This window comes from Sus scrofa, chromosome 4 (genome assembly GCF_054392235.1).
Source record: "Sus scrofa isolate SSC_HxYL_T2T_F1_AM1 chromosome 4, Sscrofa_HxYL_maternal_Yorkshire_Landrace_v2.0, whole genome shotgun sequence".
Taxonomy (NCBI): domain Eukaryota; kingdom Metazoa; phylum Chordata; class Mammalia; order Artiodactyla; family Suidae; genus Sus; species Sus scrofa.
This window is the reverse complement of record NC_139386.1, coordinates 3208349-3231018: the sequence shown is the minus strand read 5'-3', so window position 1 is coordinate 3231018 and position 22670 is coordinate 3208349. Positions and strand designations below refer to the sequence as shown.

Genomic DNA, 22670 nt, shown 5'->3' with positions numbered 1-22670 from the left:
TGCAGCCGGGGATCACCCTGAACCTGGGACGTCTGTACACCACACCTGCTCACCCAAGAGCATCTCACTGCCACGGAAAAGCTAATCTCCGTTATAAATCCCACCCTGCTGCCTCCACTTCTGGAGTCACTCACAGCAAACAACACTCCCAGCAAGAACTGAAAGAGCCAACTCAAGTGTCCCAGAAGAAGAGCAGGGCGCTGGAGAGCTGCCACGGCAACAGGACTGGAGGGTCCAGAGGGACGGATGCTCGTGCAGTGCACAACCGCATCCCTGGGAGAGCGTGTGGATTCCAGGCACAGAGAGAACCACCGCCAAGAGGCCAAGCAGCCACCAGCGCCTGTACATCTGCCACTGCGCCAGCTGGCCTGGGCCAGGCGCCCAGGAGAAGCCAGGTGCCGGGAGCCACGGCATGGGTTCCCCGGGACTTTGTCCCACCAGCTCTGCAGGACAGAAGGCCGCCAAAGTCATCCCACAGTGGCTCAGGAGAGGGGACAGTACGGCAGGAAAGAGTGACACCAGACGGCCTACTGCCACACTATGAGCCCAGCTGCAGGAGTTATAAAAGGGGCCTTCTCGCAGAGGAAATGAATCCGACTAGGACCCATGAGGTTGCGGGTTCGATCCCTGGCTTCCCTCAGTGGGTTAAAGATCTGGCGTTGCCGTGAGCAGTGGTGTAGGTCGCAAACACGGCTCGGATCCCACAGTGCTGTGGCTGTGGTGTAGACCAGCAGCTGTAGTTCCAATTCAACTCCTAGCCTGGGAACTTCCATAGGCTGTAGATGTGGCCCTAAAAAGACCAACCAACCAACCAACCAACCAACAAAAACCCATGTGAAGGGGCACGTAAAGGAACTAAATTCCAGAACGAGGCACGTCTTCCCCAGGAGAGGAGACCCACAGCGGTCCTCTCGCTCAGGGCGGCAAGAGGAAGCAGGGGATCTGGCGAAGAGACCTTTCCACAAACTCTTCCCAGCTTCCTGAGGTGGGTACAGGGGACTCGAACTCAGGGAAGCCCAGTCGCCAGGCATGTCTGCACAGTCACCTCTCCCCGGGCCTTCGCAGAAGGTGTGCACATGGAGGCTGGGGGCTGAGCTGAGGGCCCCCTCCCAAGGTGCCTGGGACCTTCCCCAGATGCAAGGCAGCTGCCCGCAGACCTGGGCAAGGCACCCAGCCGAGAGGTGCCCTGAGGTGCGATGTGCTCTGCCCAAGCAACAGCAGAGCTGGGGCAGAGCAGGAGAACGAGAGGAACCCCTGCTCCAAGGCCATGGCCATCAAAGGTCACGAGCAGGGCAGAGGAGCCGGAAACAGTCCCTCCAAGGCACCAGGCACCAACCCCAAGTACAGGAGCCTGGGGGCAGAGCCAAGCAGAAGCTCCCAGAAGGCAGAAAGCCAGAGGGGGCACTGAGATGGGAAAGCTCCCCTGGACCCACCAACCAGCAACCTGTCGGAGTGGGAGAGACGGCCTGCGGAGGCGCTGGCAGCTGGCTGGAAACCCCAGAGAGAGCCCCACAGGCTCTCCCCACCCACACCCCATGCCCTGGGGTGGTTTCATCCTGACCCCACCCCTCAAAGACCAAAGCTACCCGTGAGCTTCAACAGAACCCAAGCCCAGCTCGGTTACCAATGAGATGCTACAGATCCCAAGGCTGAGACTGACAGGAGAGGCAGCGCCTTTTTCTGAAGGTCCCTATTATTTACTTCTCTCTCCCCACTCTTGTTTACACCCCAAGTCCAAAAAGCAACGTAGCACAATAGTATGCGAAGATGGACTGTGGTCAAGGACGCATCCTGTAATCTCAGATTGCAGAGCAAGTACATTAAAAAAATAGAGCTGTGGCTTTAAAAGTCCATAGAGACGACACACTGGAACACAGAAAATATTTCATTCTCCCAAATAAAAGGCAGAAAAGGAGAAAAAGAAGAAAACACAGATAAGACAAACAGAAAACAAATTTCAAGGTGGAAGGTTTAAACCATCTGTAAGGCTTAGATAAAAAAAAAAAAAAGCAAGATCCTTGGAGTTCCCGTCGTGGCGCAGTGGAAACGAATCCAGCTAGGACCCATGAGGGTACAGGTTCGCTCCCTGGCCTCGCTCAGTGGGTTAAGGATCTGGCGTTTCTCATGAGCTGTGGTGTAGATCACAGATGTGGCTCGGATCCCACATTGCTGCAGCTGTGGTATAGGCCGGCAGCTGTAGCTCTGATTAGACCCCTAGCCTGGGAACTTCCATATGCTGTGGGTGTGACCCTAAAAAGCAAAAATAATAATAATATTTTTTAAATAAATGCAATTTCAAACATCAATCCAATTGTTTTCGAAAAACAGAAAATACAAAAGAAATACACTAAAATGTTCAGAGTGTCTATTTGCCTATGTAGAATTATACACAATTTTTCCCTGCTTATACTTCCCAAGATTTCTAAAAAGGCCATACGTGATTTGTATAATGAAAATTATTTCAAAAATACCTAAAATTGAATTTTCAGAAAGTTTTATAAAGAAAATTTGGGTCTTGTTAACATTTTCCACAGGGACTTTTGAGGTTCCTCATTCTTTTTTTTTTTTTTTTTTTGTCTTTTTAGGGCTGCACCTGCAGTATATGGAGGTTCCCAGGCTAGGGGTCTAACTGGAGCTGCAGCTACCCACCTACACCATAGCCATAGCAACGTGGGATCCAAGCCACATCTGCAACCTACACCACAGCTCATGGCTAACGCCGGATCCTTAACCCACTGATCGAGGCCAGGGACTGAATCTGCGTCCTCATGGATACTAGTTGGGTTTGTTAACTGCTGGAAACCACTGAACTGCTGAACTCTGCAGAAGGCAAACTTGGCGCATGTGCAAAAGCACAGGCTAAGGAATGCTGACGCAGAGTTCTAAGGTACAGGGTCTCGTTCAAAGACAAGACAAGGGAGGTATGCATTAGCCAGGAGCAGCTGCACCATGCCCTAGAGGGATGCACCTGTAACTAGCTGCTGGCAGATTCCTTTGTTGTTCACTCAGTGATGGTTTTGTCATTGCCTCACCTGATTTTGCTCCTTAACCTACATCACCTTCCCTAATAAAAGTCGTGAGGGCTAAAGCCTAGGTGTCTTCGCTCTGTGGAACAGAGAGCCTCCGGGTCCCCCACCCTCTAACTGGAAAAGAGGCTTGTGTGTTTTGCGGGTGACTCTCCCGTTGCCCTGCAGCACTGGACGCGGCAGTTAACCATGGAGCCACGACGGGAGCTCCAGGCTCCTCATCCTGACAGAAGGGTTTCCTGTCCCAAAGACACAGAGCCCCTCCTAACCCCCACAGAGCTGCCCTCAGCACCGCTTAGCCACAGCAGGGCAGCAGCAACAGACATTTAATGAGGACGTACTGCTCCCCAGTGGTCCCACTGGTGAATTGTCCCAAACCTTTTGGAAGAAGTGCCACTGTCCTCCCCGTCCTGCGGACGGGAAACTGCAGCTTGGAAAGGCCTTAGACCCCGTGTGGCCTCCGCTTCTCCACCAGGCTCTGGTTTGTAGGAAGCTGCTCTGCGGGGTCATCTCCCTTGCTTCTAACCCTGTTTCATATTTCACTCAACATGCCTTTAACAAAGAGAAAGTATCTGCCCCGTCTGAGAAACATCCTACCCGAAAGCCCTCGGCCGGATCCCCCATCATCACGAGCTCCCAACTCCTCAGCCTCCGGAGCCGCCTCCTACGCATGGCGGGGTCTCAACTAATACCCACTAAGAAATAACCAGGGAAAAGCGATGCTAATTAATTCTGCACTTACTGACTATCTTCCAGGTAAAAGCATTGTCCAAATGATAAGAGATGAAGGTGAGTCAGGCGGTCTGGTCCCCAAGGAGCCTGTCATCTAGCGAAGGAACCAGATAGTGAAAGTACTCACGGGACATAACGAGATGGGGCATAACTGAGAACTAGGTAAGGGAATGACAGAGGTATCACTTTCTTAATACCACGGGCAACAGGCAAAGTCCAAGGACGGAGCCAGCGATGATACTCAACATGAAAAAACACAGAATTTTTAAAGCCCCGTATATATGAAATACAGACTATACAGGTGGAGAAAGTACGAAATTAGGCCAAAAAGATGGTTTGGATCAAACGCGGAGCAGCTTCAAGACGGAGCTGAGAATCCACCAGATGGAGGGAGGTGGTCACTGCAGGTTAACAAGGAACAGAGGCTGTGATTTAGTTCACATTTCACGGAGGGAATTCTGGCTTCGGGGTGAAGAAAGCATCAAGGGACCAAAGCATGGAACGGGGCCTGATGCTGAGAGTCCACTGCAGACCGAGAAACACGCGTTGCCAAGTCTGAACCGAGATGGGCTGGCGGAAAGGGCGACGCGAATCCCACGGGAAAGCAGCTCAAGCGTGAGAAGGGGCACGGGCGACCTCCCGGCAACTCACAGGACAGAGGAGAAGCACGACACTCTGAGGATGGCTTCAAGCTTCCAAGAACAAGGAAATGGAAACACCCTCAAGGCAAAGAGCAAATTCCACTGAGGGTCCTAGGCCATTCAGGGGACAGGCCCAGCCTTCGTTCTGAAGTTCAGAGGTCGGGATGGGATGTGTGATCATAAGCAAACTTTTACTTTTTTTTTTTTTTTGTCTTCTTTTTGTCTTTTTAGGGCCGAACCCATGGCATATGGAGGTTTCCAGGCTAGGGGTCGAATCAGAGCTGTAGCCGACAGCCTATGCCACAGCCACAGCAACACGAGATCTGAGGCGCATCTGCGACCTACGCCACAGCTCATAGCAACGCCAGATCCGTAACCCACTAAGTGAGGCCAGGGATCGAACCCACAACCTCATTGTTCCTACTCAGATTGTTTCTGCTGCACGACAGGAACTCCCAAACTTTTACTGTGAATACAAGTGTATTTTGAATACAGTAAGAGCTGAACTCTTAAATCCTCGCCACAAATCTTCACAGAATTTTTGAAATTTACACCCTCACTGATAGGCTCTGTAATTTCTAGTTTTTAATAATCCTTGTTTTTCATAACTCGAATAATTACTTTTGGTATAACGTTAATTTCATAACTGTTTAAGGCAAAAGCTTCTTTTCCAGCTGCTCCAGGTCTTCCCCAAGGAGAATGGGCATGAAATAAACACTCTTCTGTATCAAAGTGTTTAAAGTAAAAATCTTTTAGGTTTGACGACGTAACGATCCCTGTTTACAAGGCAACAAAAGATTCTGTCCTATAGCTACTCCTGACGTTTCCGGATGCAGCTGTGCTGTGTTGCGGGTCCCCTGTCCCCACTGCCGTTGTTCTGCCGCCGAGAGCTGACGTGGGACTGGAGCCAGAGAAACGGAGACGGGAGACGAGGAGCACTGAGAATATTTGGAAAATGTGTAGCTTTGCTTCTCCACCTTCCCCCAGCCCCAGGGCACGGGGAGGTGACAGCCTGCAGGTCCATCTCGTCAGGATGGAACCCCCGGGAAAGCACCTTTCCCGGGCTGAGTCCCCGCCTAATCCGACGCTGACCACGGGAAACTTCCACTGCGTTTCCTTTGTGCTGAGCAGCAAAGTAATAAGCTGGTGATAAAGTGAAGGAGAAAGTGTATAAATGAAAGCTGATGTTTTCCATCTCAGCCAATCCTTGTCTTTCAAACAAATGACAACTGTGTCTCAGCTGGTGGGTGACCTCTGGGAGGGAGACACACTACAAGTGATGCCGGCCGAGCAACCCGCAGTGGGTTCGGCTCCTTGTCACGGTGCAGCGCAACGGGCCACAGTCAGTGAGTGCACTTGGGCAGCTGGAGATGACCGAGGCCAGCGGACAAGAGCAGGGACTCCAGAGCCAGAATGCTACATAGGAGCCCTCAGGCACATCAGCAACATCCTGATGCATCACCTCCCTCACCATAAAACAGGCCAAACAGCAGGAGCTGGCCCCCGGGGCAACTGGAGGGGCACAGAACACAGAAGGGTCACACCAACGACTGTTACACACTCTCAGGACCCAGAAACCCCTGCTCAGGCAAAGCCTGGTCAGCAAGAAGGTGCTGCGGCTGAGGAAAGATGTGACAGGAAGACGTTCTTACAAAACCAACGCTGGTCTCCCAAAGCAACAGAAATAAAAGCAAAAATAAGCCAATGGGACCTAATCAAACTGACAAGCTTTTGCCCAGCAAAGGAAACCCAAAATAAAACAAAAAGACAACTTACAGGATGGGAGAAAATAATTTCAAATGATGCAGCTGACAAAGGCTTAATCTCTAAAATATACAAACAACTTATACAACTCAACAGCAAAAAAGCCAACAACCCAATTGAAAATGGGCAAAAAACCTTAATAGGCATTCCTCCAAGATGTACAGATGGCCAAAAAGCCCATGAAAAAATGCTCAACATCCCTGATTATTAGAGAAATGCAAATCAAAACTACCACGAGCTACCACCTCACACCAGTCAGAATGGCCATCATTAATAAGTCCATGAACAACAAATGCTGGAGGGGGTGTGGAGAAAAGGGAACCCTCCTGCATTGCTGGTGGGAATGTCAGCTGGTACAGCCACTATGGAGAACAGTATGGGGGTACCTTAGAAAACCATACATAGAACTACCATATGACCCAGCAGTCCCACTCTTGGGCATATATCCGGACAAAACTTTCCTTAAAAAAGACACATGGACCCTCATGTTCATCGCAGCTCTAGTCACAATAGCCAAGACTTGGAAACAACCCAAATGTCCAACAACAGACGATTGGATTAGGAAGATGTAGTATATATACACAATGGAATACTACTCCGCCACAAAAAAGAACGAAATAATGCCATTTGCAGCAACATGAATGGAACTAGAGACTCTCACACTGAGTGAAGTAAGTCAGAAAGAGAAAGACAAAAACCATATGATATCACTCCTACCTGGAATCTAATATACAGCACAAATGAGCCTTTCCACAGAAAAGAAAATCATGGACGTGGAAAATAGACCTGTGTCTGCCCAGGGGGAGGGGGAAGGAGCGGAATGGATTGGGAACTTGGGGTTGAAAAGATGCAGACTGTTGCCTTTGGACTGGATAAGCAATGAGATCCTGCTGTGTAGCCCTGCGAACTATGTCTGGTCACTTATGATGGAGCATGAGAATGTGAGAAAAAAGAACACATACATGTATGTGTAACTGGGTCACCTTGCGGTACAGTAGAAAATTGACAGAACACTGTAAACCAGCTATATTGAAAAAAAATTAAAAAACATTACAAAAAAAAAAAAAAAAACCAGCTGGGCGCGTAAGAAAAGGAATGCATCAGGCTTTGGAAGTCTGGGACTGCGACATCCGAGCTCAGGCGAGCAGATAAGGATCGTGCCTTCCAGAAAGCAGGACTGGGAGCACCGACTGAGGGTCAGGCTGTCAGAGATGCGGGAACGGGTCGCGGAGGAGGGAATTCCGTTGAGATTCTGTTGCCAACTCAAAAAGGGAAGGAAGCGTGCCACTCACTGTAAGAAGCGGCTTCGCCCTCTTCATGGGCCATAAACACCAATTTAGAGGCCAGTGACCAGCATCCCTGGGGAAGGGACAGATCATAGTTCGTGTTGTGGACTCGACGGTGTCCCTCCACCCCCCAAATTCACCTGCAGAGGGCCCGACGCCCAGGACCTGAGACCATGGCTACCCTTGGAGACACGGCCTTTAAAGCAGTGAAGCTAAAATGAGCCCACGGGCGGGCCCTGATCCAGGATGACCGGTGCCCTTATGAGGAGAGGCGATGAGGACACAGACGCAGGCGATGACCAGGAGGACACAGGGCAGGACGGCCGTCTCCACGCCCAGGAGACAGGCCTCTGGATCCCAGAGGTCCAGCCTCCAGGACTGGAGACAGTAGGCTTCTGCTGTTGAAACCCCCAGGCTGCGGTGGTTTGTTAACAGCAGCCCAAGCTGACAGGGGACACTGCCTGGAAAGAAGAGGAGTCGACTCGTGAAGTGTCCGGTTTCACGTGTATGGTGCGTGTCCTCCTGGGCCATGGTCGGAGACGTTTGAGGGCCAGGGGAGCTGTCTGTCCTCTCTGGTGCTCGGTGAGTCCCTGGAGTACATCTTGAAGGCGTTTGAACTAACATAAAATATTAATAGATTCAAAGTTCCAAATCAACGCCGAGGCGCAACATCTACTGCAGAGCTAATCTGATACATGGTTATACACACGCGTGATCTTTCAGGAGAACTGCCTCATTTTTAATGTCATCAAATATTTCAATCCTTTTTTTTTCATTGTGAGATATTATATATAAAATAAACGTGGAGTTCCCGTCATGGCGCAGCAGAAACGAATCCAACTAGGAACCATGAGGTGGCAGGTTCGATCCCTGACCTCGCTCAGTGGGTTAAGGATCCGGCATTGCCGTGAGTTGTGGTGTAGGTCGCAGACACGGCTTGGATCCCGAGTTGCTGTGGCGTAAGCCGGCAGCTGTAGATCCGATTAGATCCCTAGCCTGGGAACCTCCATATGCCACGGGTGCAGCCCTAAAAAGACCAAGAAAAAGACAAAATAAATGTGCCGTTTTCTTCATTTTTAATTGTACCATCCAGGGGCATTCATTACAGTCACAAAACTGCATAAGCATCACCACTGTCTATTTCCAAATTGGTTTCATCACCCCAAACTCTTCACCCATTATCACAGGTGCTTCATTGTTTTGCCCCAGAGAAAAGCGAAGGCCAGGGAGTGGTCCAAGGTCACGCCTAGGAAGCCTGAGCCACCTCTCCACTCCTTGTCCTGTTCCCCGTCCGGAAGACCACGCCAGACCCTGCGATCCCGTCCACGTGGCCAACACCACCTTTTCCAGTCGCTTCCAATTTCAGATTCAATACTTCCCTGTAAAAGCCATACTGCTCCATTTCGGCTTGAATCTCATGCTCCAAAATTCCTCTTTTCTTACTCCGACACGTTGCTGATGCAGGCACCTACACTTTAATCACTTCCATCTTCCTGAGCAATAAGTACGTATTTGCCACCTACCACCAAGATGACCACTCCCCAGAGGTAACCAGTCAAATTAAAACCTAGCGTCAGACACAGCCCAAAATAAAAGTTCCCCTCATCCATCCCATCCAACATGAGACTCCTACCGAGAAACTATCTTTTCACACCCTCAACAGGTTGCTGACAACACCCACCCAAAGCTTAAAGATAGGGAGCGCGTTAAGCCGGGAAGGAAGGACTCGTAATACCACATCACGGGGGGAAACACCCACTTTTCGAGTAGGTAAGTTAGGATGCGAGTGTTTATCGAGTGTCTATTCCAGGAAGGATGCTAAGCGGCTGATGCACATTATTTCTGACAATCCTCCAGCTGCCCAAACGTTAGCTTCTTAATCTTACAGTGGAGAGCAGGCGTAGGGAAGTAAGTGAACTGTCAAAGGTTACGCTTTAATCAGCAGAAGATACAGGAGGCAAATCCAGGTCGGCCTCAAGCATCTGAGGGCGACCGGCTGGGCCCCGGGTGCCGCAGTGCTTGCACCTGGACAGACGCAAGCAACAAAATACAAAGAAGCAGTAAGGGACCAAAACAGCTGCAGGCATGCGCCGCTGGGGCAAATTACGGACAAGATACAAAAAGACAAACACCCCCAACACTTCTGTGGAGCCGGGAGCCAAAGCACCCTGGCACCAGGGAGCGACAAATGCACCCTGCACACAGCACACCAAAGGTGTGGGCAGACTCCTTGGCCAGCCCTCCAGCCCAAGCCCTAGACCCACCCCTACCCTCCCCCCATACAGTGAAGCAGCTCGCCCTCCCTAGGCCAGCAAGCAAGGGAAAATGCTACTTGGTTTTGCTCCCTCCTGCTGCAGCAGGGGCCCCAGCAAAGCCTTGCCTGAATTTTCTGTCTGGCCTCTTGTCAGTTTCTATTGCTTGGGGAGGCCAAGAACCCTAGTGGGTAGCACAGCGCTGGCAGCCAGATGTTCCTCTCTCTGCAGGGTGCTCCACGCCACACACAGGGCGGCCCAGGCCAGGGACCCCAGCAGCTCATCCAAGGCCACTCAGCTTCCCCGTGAGTGAGACACACGCATCATCAAAACAGAAAGCAGCCCGTTTTCAGGTTAAGAGCTGTACATGCTGAAACACGGGAAGTCATTAACAAGGCAACATACATGATAACAATGACAATGCACTGAGTGGGTTTGATGTGCCAGGCTCTTTGTATATACACAGCGTGTGCAGTCCTTACACCAGCACAACCAGGGAGGTCTGACCCTCCTTTCACTGATGAGGTGCAATCCAGAGAAAACAAGCAATTTGATTTCCCAAGCACAAAGCCAGCCCCTGGGAGCCAGACACTGTGGGGCTGAGGCGGGGAGGAAAAACGCCTCAATTCCAGTTGTCCGGCCTTCATACGGAGACTGCTGTCAACAAACTTGAGAAGAGAAAGGGCGACTTGGGAGGCAAGGAGACGCCTAGAATGTGTCACCATACCCAGGGCCAGAAGCGGCAGTCTGCCCCAGAGACTGGCAGATGGCACTCCATGGATCAGATGGCGGGCCAGCGACCCCGCCCCACCCCACCGAAAAGCACACACCCTTTAGACCACGGTGCCCCACGAGACTGAATTCTTCCAGAAGCTGCAGAAGGCCCTTTTTGATACACCGCCCCTTCCACCCCCGCCTTGGGAAGTTCTATTTCGGTTCACCTAAAAGTTGGAGAATTAGTATTTTTCCCATAACGAGTAAATCCACTAATACACTGGAGATTTTGACACACTGCTAGTTCTCCTTCGCAGCGCTGTGGTCCTTGTGTGGTTTCTCCACTGAGAATGCATTTTATCAGCAGGTGCTTATTACGCGGCGCTGCACAGTATTTATCTCTTCAACACAGAAGTTAAGGAAGTCAAAGGCTTCCCCTGGTTTCTGCTGGGTTTGGTTCAGCCCCTTCTGTCTATTTCTGAACAAACAAAAGGGACTGTATAACTTACAATGGAAACAAATTATAGCCCTTTAGTGAGGCCTCCCACCAGGACTCTAGCATAACAACTCCTGGGCCCAGACTCTCCTCTCCTCCACCCAGGTGAACCTCAAAACCCCCAGCGATATCACGCATGCACGCACACGAGGCGGGAAGGGGGGGAAGGGATGGAAGGCCAGAAGCTAGATAACGCACACTGCCCTCATCTTATAAAAACCATGCCCTTCACCTCTGGGCAGGGTTCACGCTGCAACTCTTCGTGCTCAGCTCTGAAGCTAAAGGACAGGAGTTCCCCTCACGGCTCAGCAGTTAACAAATCCAACTAGGAACGATGAGGTTGCAGGTTCAATCCCTGGCCTCACCCAGTGGATTAAGGATCCGGCGTTGCCGTGAGCTGCAGTGTAGATCACAGATGTAGCTCGGATCCCTCGTTGCTGTGGCTGTAACATCGGTCAGCAGGTATGGCTCCGATTTGACCCCTACCTAGCCTGGGAACCTCCATGTGCCACAGCACAGCCCTAAAAAGACAAAAAGACCAAAAAAAGGAAAAAAAGAAGCTAAAGAACAGAAACTCAAATCTAAGCCCACGTGTTCCCCACGGTGAGAACAAGACATAACACACAGGACCTCAAACCCAACCTTGTATGTTTCAGACTTGGTCCAATCATGGGAGACCTTCAATTATTACAGTCATGTTATTTTACCCATACTCTCTGATACCAAAAGCTAGTAAAAGGATGCATTTTTATTCTCAATTCCATTTTACAATTTACTGAAATTCAAAAAAAAATGTGAAGAACATATATTTTAAAACCCAGGATTATAAAAGATGGCCAGCAAAGTAATTTTTTTTTCCTTTCAGGGCCACAGGTATGGCATATAGAAGTTCCCAGGTTAGGAGTCGAATCAGAGCTGGAGATGCTGGCTACACCACAGCCACAGCAACACCAGATCCAAGCCGTGTCTTCGACCTACACCACAGCTTATGGCAGAGCTGATCCTTAACCCGCTGAGAGGAGCCAGGGATGGAACCCGCATCCTCATAGATACTAGTCAGGTTCTGTTCCGCTGAGAAACAACAGGACCTCCCAGAGAAGTATTCAAAAAGGCTAGAATTATGGCAAGTGAAAAAGCACAGGGGTGGGGGACGTGGGGAAGGTGTGGCCGGCCAGCCCTCCACGTCCGGTCAGCCCACTGTGTCCACCCAGCCATTCACATTCGGGGGCTGCCCAGTCTTGGTCCCACTCCCTCAACTCCCTCCCGGGCAAAGTTTTGCATCAACAACCTCAGATCTCATGTCAGCCTCAGCTTCTTTCCAACAAAAACATGACACTAGCGCTCTAACTGTGCCACAACCTACACACCTGTACATGACTCTTCATACGAGTAGCTGAATAACCGACAAGTCTCTGGGCCACAAGTCACAAATCTGATGTGGGAACTACTGCTGCCAGGAGCAGGGGCAGTAAAGGATGCAGACCCCCCGGAGGGCGACCAGGGCAGCAACGGTGACTCTGAGCACTAACTTCCTCACCCAGCAAACGAGGCCATGGCGGGAAAGGAGGGAGGCTGGTTTCCAGAAAGAAGCAAAGGCACAGAAATGACCTCAGTGAAAAACTCCCTAACAGCAACTCCTACTCATCAGAGCCTGCCTCCCAGCCCACGGAGCCCACCTCCTGCACGGGCCTCCCAGGGGTCCTTGCAAAATGCAGGCTCCTGGGCCCTGGGTCCAGAGGGGCGCCCTGGAAGTGGCAGTGGACATCCTGAGTTAACCACTAGCTAAGCATTATTTTCTTTCGAAATGTATTTCCCTTCGAAATGTATTTCCCCCGAGGGTTAAGCCTTATTAGAACCAAATGACCAAATCCACATCCAGCTGAGTGATTCAGGAGCTGGGGGGGCAGGGGCGGAGGGAGATCTATCAGCTGCTTGAGTTCCCCACATGGAAGCTGGAGGCGGGTCTCCTGTGCCCAGGGCACAAACAGGGAGCATGAAATGGAAAGAAGTTAAAGGACGTTCCAGCTGGACAGCGAGTGAACACTGACGGAGCCCTGCACGCCGCCCCAGGTCACAGACGGATGAGGACAGACAGAGCCTCGCCCCCAAGAAGCTCCAGGGAGGAGCGGGGCTGACAGGTGGACCACGGGCGGCATCCGACCTGGAGGATGCCGAGGACGCAGCCAGGCGAGGAGCCGGGGGAACCGTTAGGCGCAGAGAACAAATGCAAGGTCCCAGAGATGCCTACGAAACGAGCCTGTGTCCACGGAGGGCGTCAGGCCACGGCTGGAGCTGATGAAGGACCAGAAGGAGGAGGAGAGTCTGGAGCCGGGTCCCCTGTCATTGAACTGTACTCCCAGAACCCTTAAAGTTCACCTTTATGAGCCCGTTAAGGGTCTCCTATAATTGCACTCACAACTCAAAAGCCTGTCTACTTCACATGTAAAAACCATAATGTTTACCAAGAGAACTGGCAATTGTTTTTTCCTATTCTCTTCACAGTATAATTCACTCTCATTCAAAAAGCACCACATCATCTCAGATCAATAGTTTTCAACGAGAGAACGAGGACAAAGCAGAGCAAAGGCGGAACAGGGAGGAGGAGCTATTCCCGTCCAGCCCGTCGAAACCTGGAAGCATGGGCTTGCCAAGGAGAAAGCAAAATAAAAATGGTTCCTGGTACTAAAACAAGATGGAAAATGCCAACTATGATAGAGAGAAGCCAAAAAAAAAAAAAAAAAGGAATGCTTTTTCTCAATGGGGACTATCTCTGCTTCCTGAAAGCGGACTTGCACTCCAAACCACAAATTCAAATCTTCACCACTGGGTCCATTTAGCTCAGCTGAAACCACACACCCCAGAACCCCCACGCTCCCCTGGATGGGCTCAGTCGTGTGCCGTGGACCTGGAGGAGTGGCCGAGCTGCCCCCACACCTGGCATCGTGTGCCCTCTCCAAGGCCCCTCCTGCAGTATCTTCTGGGTGGCCACAGATCCTCTGCCACAACTGTCCACTCATTGCACAAATCATTCCTGCAAACCTACAACTATTTTAGATGCTACAAATATGCAGGAAGCAAAGCAGAGCCACTGCTTTCTCAGAAAGCCCTTCTCCCTGGGGAGGACCCAGGGCTCCAGGGAGTAAATGCAGGGGTGGGATCAAATACTTGCTGGGGTGGAGAGGCAAAGACTGGCTCCACGAGACTCTTCTCTGCATGACCCACAGGGGTCACCAGCAGCTCCTGGGGCTCCACGCTCCTCCAAATGCAGCAGAAAAGAGGAAGCCTCCCTCTTGCAGGAAGCCCAGTCCCACTCCCACACCTTAGCCTCGCTGGCCCTGAGGGGCCTGACCTCCCTCAAGGGGCTTTATCGGAAGAGGAATGAAGAGGGGAGACTGCCCCCCCTGAAGAAAAGTCAGGACACTCCCAGAACACCGAGAGGGTAGGGACGGGGCGGCCACCCGAACCGAAGGCGGGAAGGCTGGCTTCGTAAAAGGCGGGTGAGAGATGCTGACGTTCTGAGGCGGGAACCAGAGCGGGGCCACGTGGGTCAAATGCAGCGCGTGCCTCTGCTAAATTCACACGTGGTGGTCTGAGCGAATCCTCTGTAACGGGAAATGTATTTCTCAAAGTGCCAGCAACAGGCTCAAATTTTCAATTCTGCCAAGGAGATCTACGCAAAATGTTTAACTCAGATGGTCCTGCCACTTTCCGCTTTTGCTCAGGAACAAGGGAAGGAAGCACCTGTGGAGGCGTCTTCACTCCTTCAAGCCCCTTGTACACCATCCAGGCGTGTCGGGGCACGAGCAATGCTTTCTAGTTAGCTACGTATACATCCTTTGGACCAGGCTAAAAGCTAGGCTCTAGGCTGGCTTTGCCCTGAATAACTAGAAGACTTTGGGCAGAGGACTTAATTAACATCGCAAAGCCTCACCAACCTCAGCACAGTGGCCGGGACACTCTCTTCCTCCCAACAAATGAGAATCAAATGAGGCGAATGACAGGGAAGCAGCCAGAAGACTGTGCAAGAGTTTCCCATAAAAGAGATACAATTAGTAAGCAGGCACACAGGAAAAATACCCAACCTTGCAAGCTACCCAGAAAATACAAATTGAAACAATAAGGCAACACGCTCTACATATTGAATTAGCAGCACTGCTGCCAGTGGTATAATTAGAGCCATCCTTTCAGAAGGCAATTTCCAATATGTTTCAACAGTAATAAAAACATTCAAAATGTTTCACCCCCAAAGCCCTCTCCTGATAAAATCTCTCTCCTGCTCAAAAAGCCAAAGAGCTGAAGATGCTTGCACAGCATTTCCCAGAACAGCAAAACTTGGCCGAAGAAAGAAAGAAAGAACACAAATGAAAGAGAAGTACAACCACCTCAATGTGAGAACCAACGCGTGCCACTAGCCGAAGGACACAGGACTTCTTTTTGAGGTGATGAAATGTTTTGAAATTGACTGCGGTGACAGGTGCACATATCTGTGAAGGTTCTAAAAGACTGAAGCACACATTTTAATTGGGTGAATTGTGTGGTCTGCAAATTAAATCTCAATAAAATTGTTTTTTAAAAAGAAAGCATTGGAGTTCCCGTCGTGGCGCAGTGGTTAACGAATCCGACTAGGAACCATGAGGTTGCTAGTTTGATCCCTGCCCTTGCTCAGTGGGTTAACGATCCGGTGTTGCCGTGGGCTGTGGTGTAGGTTGCAGACGTGACTCAGATCCCGTGTTGCTGTGGCTCTGGCGTAGGCTGGCAGCTACAGCTCCGATTAGACCCCTAGCCTGGGAACCTCCATATGCCACAGGTGCGGCCCAAGAAATGGCAAAAAGACCAAAAAAAAAAAGAAAAGAAAGCACTTATCATTAATGCGTCAGCCATAGGAGGATACCAACACATGCCGATAGGCGACAGAGACCTGCCCTCAGAGAGCCTGCAGCCCCGGGGGGGGAGCCTGCCAACTAAGTAAGTGATGGAGACAGAGTGGGCGAAAGTGCTCGGTGGGCAAGCAGGTGCTGCAGCAGGAACACACCAAGGAAGGAAGGAAAAGGGAGCGGGATGAGGAAGAGGAACCCAGGTGGAGGCACCGCACCTTCTCTATCCACCCATCGCTCCATTGGGGGTGAGCTAAGGTCAGAAGGGCTGCGATGGCCTCTCGCCATCTGAGGTGAGACGGAGTGACTCAAAGATGTCCCCAGGTAAGGATCCAGGACAGAGAGTATCAGGCATGAGGAAAGGACCAGAAGAAGGAAACCAGCTCAAAGGAAGAGGGGCCAGTGAGCAGGTGAGTGCTGGGCCCAGGGAGCAGGAGGGAGGCTCCTCCCAGAGGAGGGCGGGGCGGGTGCGGCCAGCTTCGGGTCAGGCGGCCGTCTGCACAGAGAGAGTCCTGGGTTAGGCTTTGCCCGCCGAGCAGCAGGGATGCTATGTAGGTATTTCTATCTAACCCACCAGAAAAAACACATTTTCTACTGAGGCAATTCAAAATATAAAAACTGGGTACAATTCTTATAACGGGCTCATAAAGAGAAGAGAATTTTTTGGAGGGTGATGACCTTTCAGTTAATTGTCCAACGTTAGGTTCCCGATCATCAACGCAAGTGCAGAGGTTGGTCTCCAAGAACCACTCCTCGCCCGAGGGCCAAACCCCCAAAAGGCCCAAGCTGGATCTGCTGGAAACGCTGAGGAGGAATTTAAGCTTTACCGGAGGCACGGGGAGGGGCCACAGAGGCTGCAAGCGGCAGGGCGCCGTCCTCTGATGCCTGTGTTTAAAAGCTCGCCCAGGCTGCCTGGTAAAGGATGGATGGCAGAGGGAGGCGGGGGGAAGCAGGCAGAGGAATGAGACAGCCGTAGCAGCGGTCCAGGACGCCGACTGTGTTCACGGGCGGGCGCATCGGGCCAGCCTCCAGCTGCAGCAGATGACACCTGCGGAGGCTGGAAGGCGGGGTACGGACAGAAGAAGCAAAGACCCTCCCAGGACGCTGGCCTGACAGTGAGGAAACGAAGATGAGAAACAGCTTCGGGGGAAGATGAAAGGACGACTTCTGTTTGGAAAAGTCAGGCTCACCTTAGTTCTGAGCCCAGTGGAATCAGAGTCTGGGGAGAGCTCGGAGCTAGAGGTTGACTTGAGGGGCCCTGGCACATAAGTGGCACTTAAAGGCAGGGGGTGTGGAAACATCACAAGTGAAAGAAACCAACACAAAAGGCCACATCATCTGTGATTCCTTTTGTAGGAAATGCCCAGAGCAGGCAAATTTAGAGAGACAGAAAGTCGATTCGCACTGGCTTATTAGGGCTGGGGAGTAGTGGGCGAGGGAAGAAGGAACAGAGATGGGGTATGAGGTTCCAGGGTGGCTGGAAATGACCTAACATTATATTATGGTGATGGTTACACAGGCCAGTAAATAGACTAATTTTTTTTTTTTTTTTTTTTTTTTTTTTTAGGGCTGCGCTAGCAGCACATGGAGGTTCCCAGACTAGGGGTCGAATCGGAGCTACAGCTGCTGGCCTACACCACAGCCACAGCAGCACCAGATCTTTAACCCACTGAGGGAGGCCAGGGATCAAACCTGCAACCTCATGGTTACTAGTCGGATTTGTTTCCAAGGAGCCACAACAGGAACTCCTAGACTAATAATTTAAATGGATGAACTATACAGTATTGAGTTATTTCTCAGTAAATTTTCCTTTAAAAAATACATTTTAGTAAGATATTCAGTTTCCTAAAGGCAAAAGCATGAAAACTGCTTTGGGGGGACAGGCGCTGCATGACAACAGTTGCCTTGGGAGTTTGAGATGCTCAAACATTCAAATGTGCAGCTCAGAGGAGCAGCCAGGAACCCAGGGGCATGAATTTCAGATGAGGCGTATTTCTGCTTTACTCCCACATGCCAGCCTAGCCAGCCCTGCACATGCCCCATCTTAGGATGCAGAGACCGAGCCGATGTGCTGGTCATCTGCTTCCTACACCTGCTCCCACACCCTGCCCCGGGGGAAGGGAAACACTCGGGACCTCAAGCTCTGACAGGCAATCAGGTTCCCGATCTAGGCTCCAAGACCTGGGACTCTGCGCTCCTCCAGCTCAACCAGGAACTCACAGCCCGATCCAAGCCTGTCGCTGCAATGACAAGGCAGCAACAGCCACGTTGCCACCAACCTGAGTGTGGGGGACATGGACTGTCAAGCAGGGAGGAGGCCAGGCAAGCGGCCCTGGGGCACTGGCCGCCTCCCCTCCCCGCCTCCCCTCCCCGCTCCTGCTTCTCCCCTCCCCCCCGCCCTCCCCCTTCTCTGCAGAAGCTATTGTTAATTACCAGAGAAGACACAAGTAACAACATCGGCACATCTCGGAAAAGAAAGTATCCACATCTTCCAGCCCTCGGGGGCCATGTGCTGCTGCTTCCCTGTCAAGAGATGTCCCGCTTCTCTTGGAAGCTACCTCAGCCTGAAGAACCAGCACCCTCTGACTACAGAGCTGAAGCCCTGGTCCCCCAGGAGGAGAACAATGTTGGAAAGGCATGTCTCAACTCTGCTTTGCACCAGACACGTTGCCATGAACTTCAGGTCTGTTACCTTTAATCCTGCGACAACGCAGCAGGTAGATGAGAAACCGGAGCCTAAATGGGTTTCCAAGGAAACACCCACAGTCCTCCAGCAAAATACTGGACCACAGTAACAAACATACAAAACCCTTCAGATCCCAACAGACACAAGCCCAAAACCATCTGAAGTGCAAGGTTGACTAACAAAGCATCTAGAGTCTAAAACAGGAACAGAGGATGCTCTGCCATGTCACGGGCAGAACAAGTCTGATGGCACAGACGCTCTGAAATTGGGTCCATGCTGAACGAGTTCATCCACTGGCCCTGGCACAGCCTCGGAAGGGCTCCCCTTCACCTTCCCTGGTCTTCTCATTGGAGCGTTACCATGAGCTACGTAACATACGTGATGTTTTTATGGCACTTCCCCCAGAGCAGCAGAGCCACTGTGTGGCAAACCTCATCTTCTCCCTAGGGACTTTCGGTTCAAATCCCTAAGACAGCTTAGCTAATTTCTGCCCTCACCCACTCTTTAAGGAATCTGGTGGCAAAACAGCAAATCCTTTACTTTCCAGAGGAATGGGCACAAGCAACCACAATTTCATCCTGGAACAGCCAACACAGGACGTTAATCAGGTACGGGCTGGATCTGGCCCCCAGGCGACAGTTTGCCAAACCCTGCTGCAGAAGATCCAAAGCCAAGATGGCTCTTAAATCTGCCAACTAGAAGCAGCATCGATTCAGCAGGGACAGAAGCTGTCCCTCATTCAGCCAGCACTTGGCCTAGCAGGTGCCAGATGCTAATCCAGGTGACTCTCCCATCCTCACCTGGCTTACAGGCTGGGCGGGGAGGAGAAGCAGCCTGGTGCCTCCACATGCAGCCCCCAGAGGGGACGGCTTCAGTTGGAGGGGGGATGAAGTTCTGGACAATATGAAAGAAATGAGGGTGGCCCCAGAGGGCAGGCAGCAGGCTAGGAACGCTGCTGTACTTGGGGCACTGGCAGAATTGAGACAGCCAGATCACCAGGGAATCAAGAGTGGAAAAGATGGGCTGGAGAGTTAACTGGAGCCCCCCGAGCAGCACTCAGGACAGGTTTGCACTCACAACCCACAGAGCTCATCAATCTACCACCAGAAGCCATGGGAGCCAGCACCCAGGTGCCCAGTCAGACCCCGAACCAAGGCTCATAGAAAGTCACTCCAAAGAAAAGCCCATAAACCCTCAAGCTGGTACCCCCATCCTTCAGAGACTGAGGAGGGTCCTGAGAAACTGGGAGCCTTTTCACATGAACAGCTGGTCCCCTAACTCATCCTGTGAGGTCCCGCGTATTGGCACACACTGGAGGCGGTCGTGGTGGAGGAAGGGCAGGAACCCCCAAGACTGGACGTCTCCACCTGCAAATAACCAGACAGGTTCACACCCAAAGAGAAGGGTATTCCTTTGGTACATAGTTCATTCCAATGCAATGCTGTTTAGAATGTGAACTATCAGCTCCGTGAGTGGTACCATGAACTCTCCAGAAAAAAGGTCACCCAATCAATTAAAACATCCATCTTTAATCACTTCTATCTGGAATCTAATATACGGCACACATGAACCTTTCCATAGAAAAGACTCATGGACATGGAGAACAGACTTGTGGTTGCCGGGGGAGGGAGATGGACTGGGAACTTGGGGTTGACAGATGCAGACTGTTGCCTTTGGAGTGGATAAGCGATGAGATCCTGCTGCGTAGCCCTGCGAACTACGTCTGGTCACTTGTGGTGGAGGATAAGGTGAGAAAAAGAATGTGTACATGTATGTGGGGCTGGGTCACTTTGCTGTGCGGTAGAAAACTGACAGAACGCGGAGAACCAGCTATGATGGAAAAAATAAAAATCATTTAATGCTCTTAATAAAATAAAATATCCACCATTAAAAGAACAACGAACTACCGCAGAGGCTGTCACATCCTTGTTGGACGAATGAGAAAACGAAGGCCCGGGAAGAGTTTCGTGGCTGATCTGAGGTTACGGTGAGCAGAGGCTGGGGTGACAGGAAAGAACCCACGGTGCCCCGACTCTGTCCTTTTCTCAAAGACTCCAATTAACCAAAGACCATCACACACAGGCCTCTATGGAGACAGCAGCGTCTTCTACGGGGTCAAAGGCCCCAAGTTTCTCTCCTCCTAAACCCAGGGTCTTTAGTCACTAGATCTCATGCCCTCAAGTAACGGGCAGGTTCCTTCTCGCGCGGAGCTTCTGCGGGAAGACAGGCACCGGCTCGGCTCTGTCACTGCAACGTGAGACGTGCACGACAGGAGAGACGAGGAGCCACAGGCCGGGCCCTGGGGCCGCAGAAGGCCGCCCAGGGGGGTTCCCGGCCGGGGGGCGGGAGGGCGAAGGCCGTCCTCGGGAAGAAGATGCGTGTTTGCGAGCACGCAGGGGCGGGGGCTGCCAGGGGAGGACCACGGCTTAGGGCAGGAGTGCCAGGGCGGGAAGGTCGCTGGCATCAGGCAGCTGGTCTCCAAGCGCCTGTGGGACACCGGGCAGCAAATGAACCCTGGGCTCGGGGTGGGGCCTGGGCTGGAAACAAGCGGGGTGTGACTGAAACCCAAACACACGTGCCCCCCGGGAACATGGGAGGACGATGACGAGGGAGGCGAGTGCCCGGAGTCTCCGCAGATGCTTCCCTCCAGGGAGCTGGGACCAGAAGGGACAGTGAGGGGCCAGGGTCTGTGTCCCATCTGGGTGCCAGGACCATGGGGCCACCGTGCAGAGTCACCGCGCAGGGTCCTTTGCATGCAAATATCACCCTCTGAGCATCACGCTCTAGACCATGTCAAAAGGCCAGGGGCCCACACGGAGCATGTGGGGCGGGGGCCCCCAGGAGGAGATAGCATGGAGGGCAAGGAGCCAGGGGCACGTGCGTGCACACACCCAGACACAGGCACACCCACACCCACACACCCCATCCTGAGCCCATGCTGATGGGGCCGGGGGTCAGCATCAAGAGTGCACTCTTGGAGTTCCCATTGTGGTGCAGTGGTTAGGAATCCGACTAGGAACCATGAGGTTGCAGGTTCAATCCCTGGCCTTCCCCAGTGGGTTAAGGATCCAGCGTTGCCATGAGCTGTGGTATAGGTTGCAGACGCGGCTTGGATCCCGTGTTGCTGTGGCTCTGACGTAGGCCAGTGGCTACAGCTCCGATTGGACCCCTAGCCTGGGAGCCTCCATATGCCACGGGAGCTGGGTAAAGAAATAGCAAAAAGACAAAAAAAAAAAAAAAAAAGAGTACACACTTGCACGTTCCCTGGAGAAAACTAGTGCCTGAACACACTCACCTTGATCTGACAAGAAGTCCAGCATGGTCTGTAACAGGAAGGACAGGTGCCTGACCGAGAGGGCGGGGTTCCCCATTCTCCGGGACGCGTAGACCAACTCGTGAAGGAGACGCATCTGGACGGCGGCCCAGCCTCGGTGCGTGCCTGCAACAGAAGCCACAGGGCATCAGAGCAGAGCCTTGGCGTGCACGCTGGCAACAGACAAACACGTGAGCCTTTCCAGAACTGTGTTTAATGGGTAAGACCCGGTGATTTCAAGACAGATGCCTCAACCCTCAAACTCAAAGGGCAACCAAAGTATCCCCGTGCTTATCCTGGAACTTGGTGCTTACGGGACACGTGTTCACACGTTCAAACAAACGTTATACTTTCTCTTCTCCAATTTTAGTTATTTATTTATTTGTTTATTTATTTGTCTTTTTAGGGCTGTACCCACAGCATGTGGAGGTTTCCCAGGCTAGGGGTCAAATAGGAGCGGCAGCTGACAGCCTACACCACAGCCACAGCAACGCCAGATCCTTAATCCACTGAGCGAGGCCAGGGATCAAACCCACATCCTCATGGATACCAGTCAAATTCGTTTCCGCTGGGCCACAACGGGAACTCCTCTTCTGCAATTTTAAAAACAACTCATTTTGAAGTAATTATGATAAGGTTAGAACAAAATACTGTGTTTTCAATGGCATGTATCTGAGACACAGCATACTTTCTTTTTTCAAGAAAGATATTGATAATTGATGGGCCATTGTCGACAACCAAGGACACAAAATTAAAAAGCACAGCATTTCTCTAAAGTACAAGCACAGAAAAGTAGAAAGTTAAATTAGAAAAAAAAAAAAAAAAAAAAAAAGGTGACCTACAAACTTGTGGCTGCTCCTTCCAAAATAACTTAGCGTGTTGGAAA

The 22670-nt window shown here is 51.5% G+C and overlaps 1 protein-coding gene across 8 annotated transcripts in view; it reads right to left on the bottom strand.

Moving 5' to 3' along the window:
- Nucleotides 1-22670, bottom strand: part of TRAPPC9 (trafficking protein particle complex subunit 9) — a 472116-nt gene that overhangs the window by 377578 nt on the left and 71868 nt on the right. For 7 of the 8 annotated variants that reach the window (XM_021088861.2, XM_085021607.1, XM_085021609.1 and 4 more), the window contains one exon: nucleotides 21767-21910. In XM_021088861.2, the coding sequence (XP_020944520.2) occupies nucleotides 21767-21910 (144 nt within the window). Of the gene's footprint in view, nucleotides 1-21766; nucleotides 21945-22670 lie in introns of all 8 variants that reach the window. The other variant, XM_085021612.1, reaches the window with a different exon arrangement.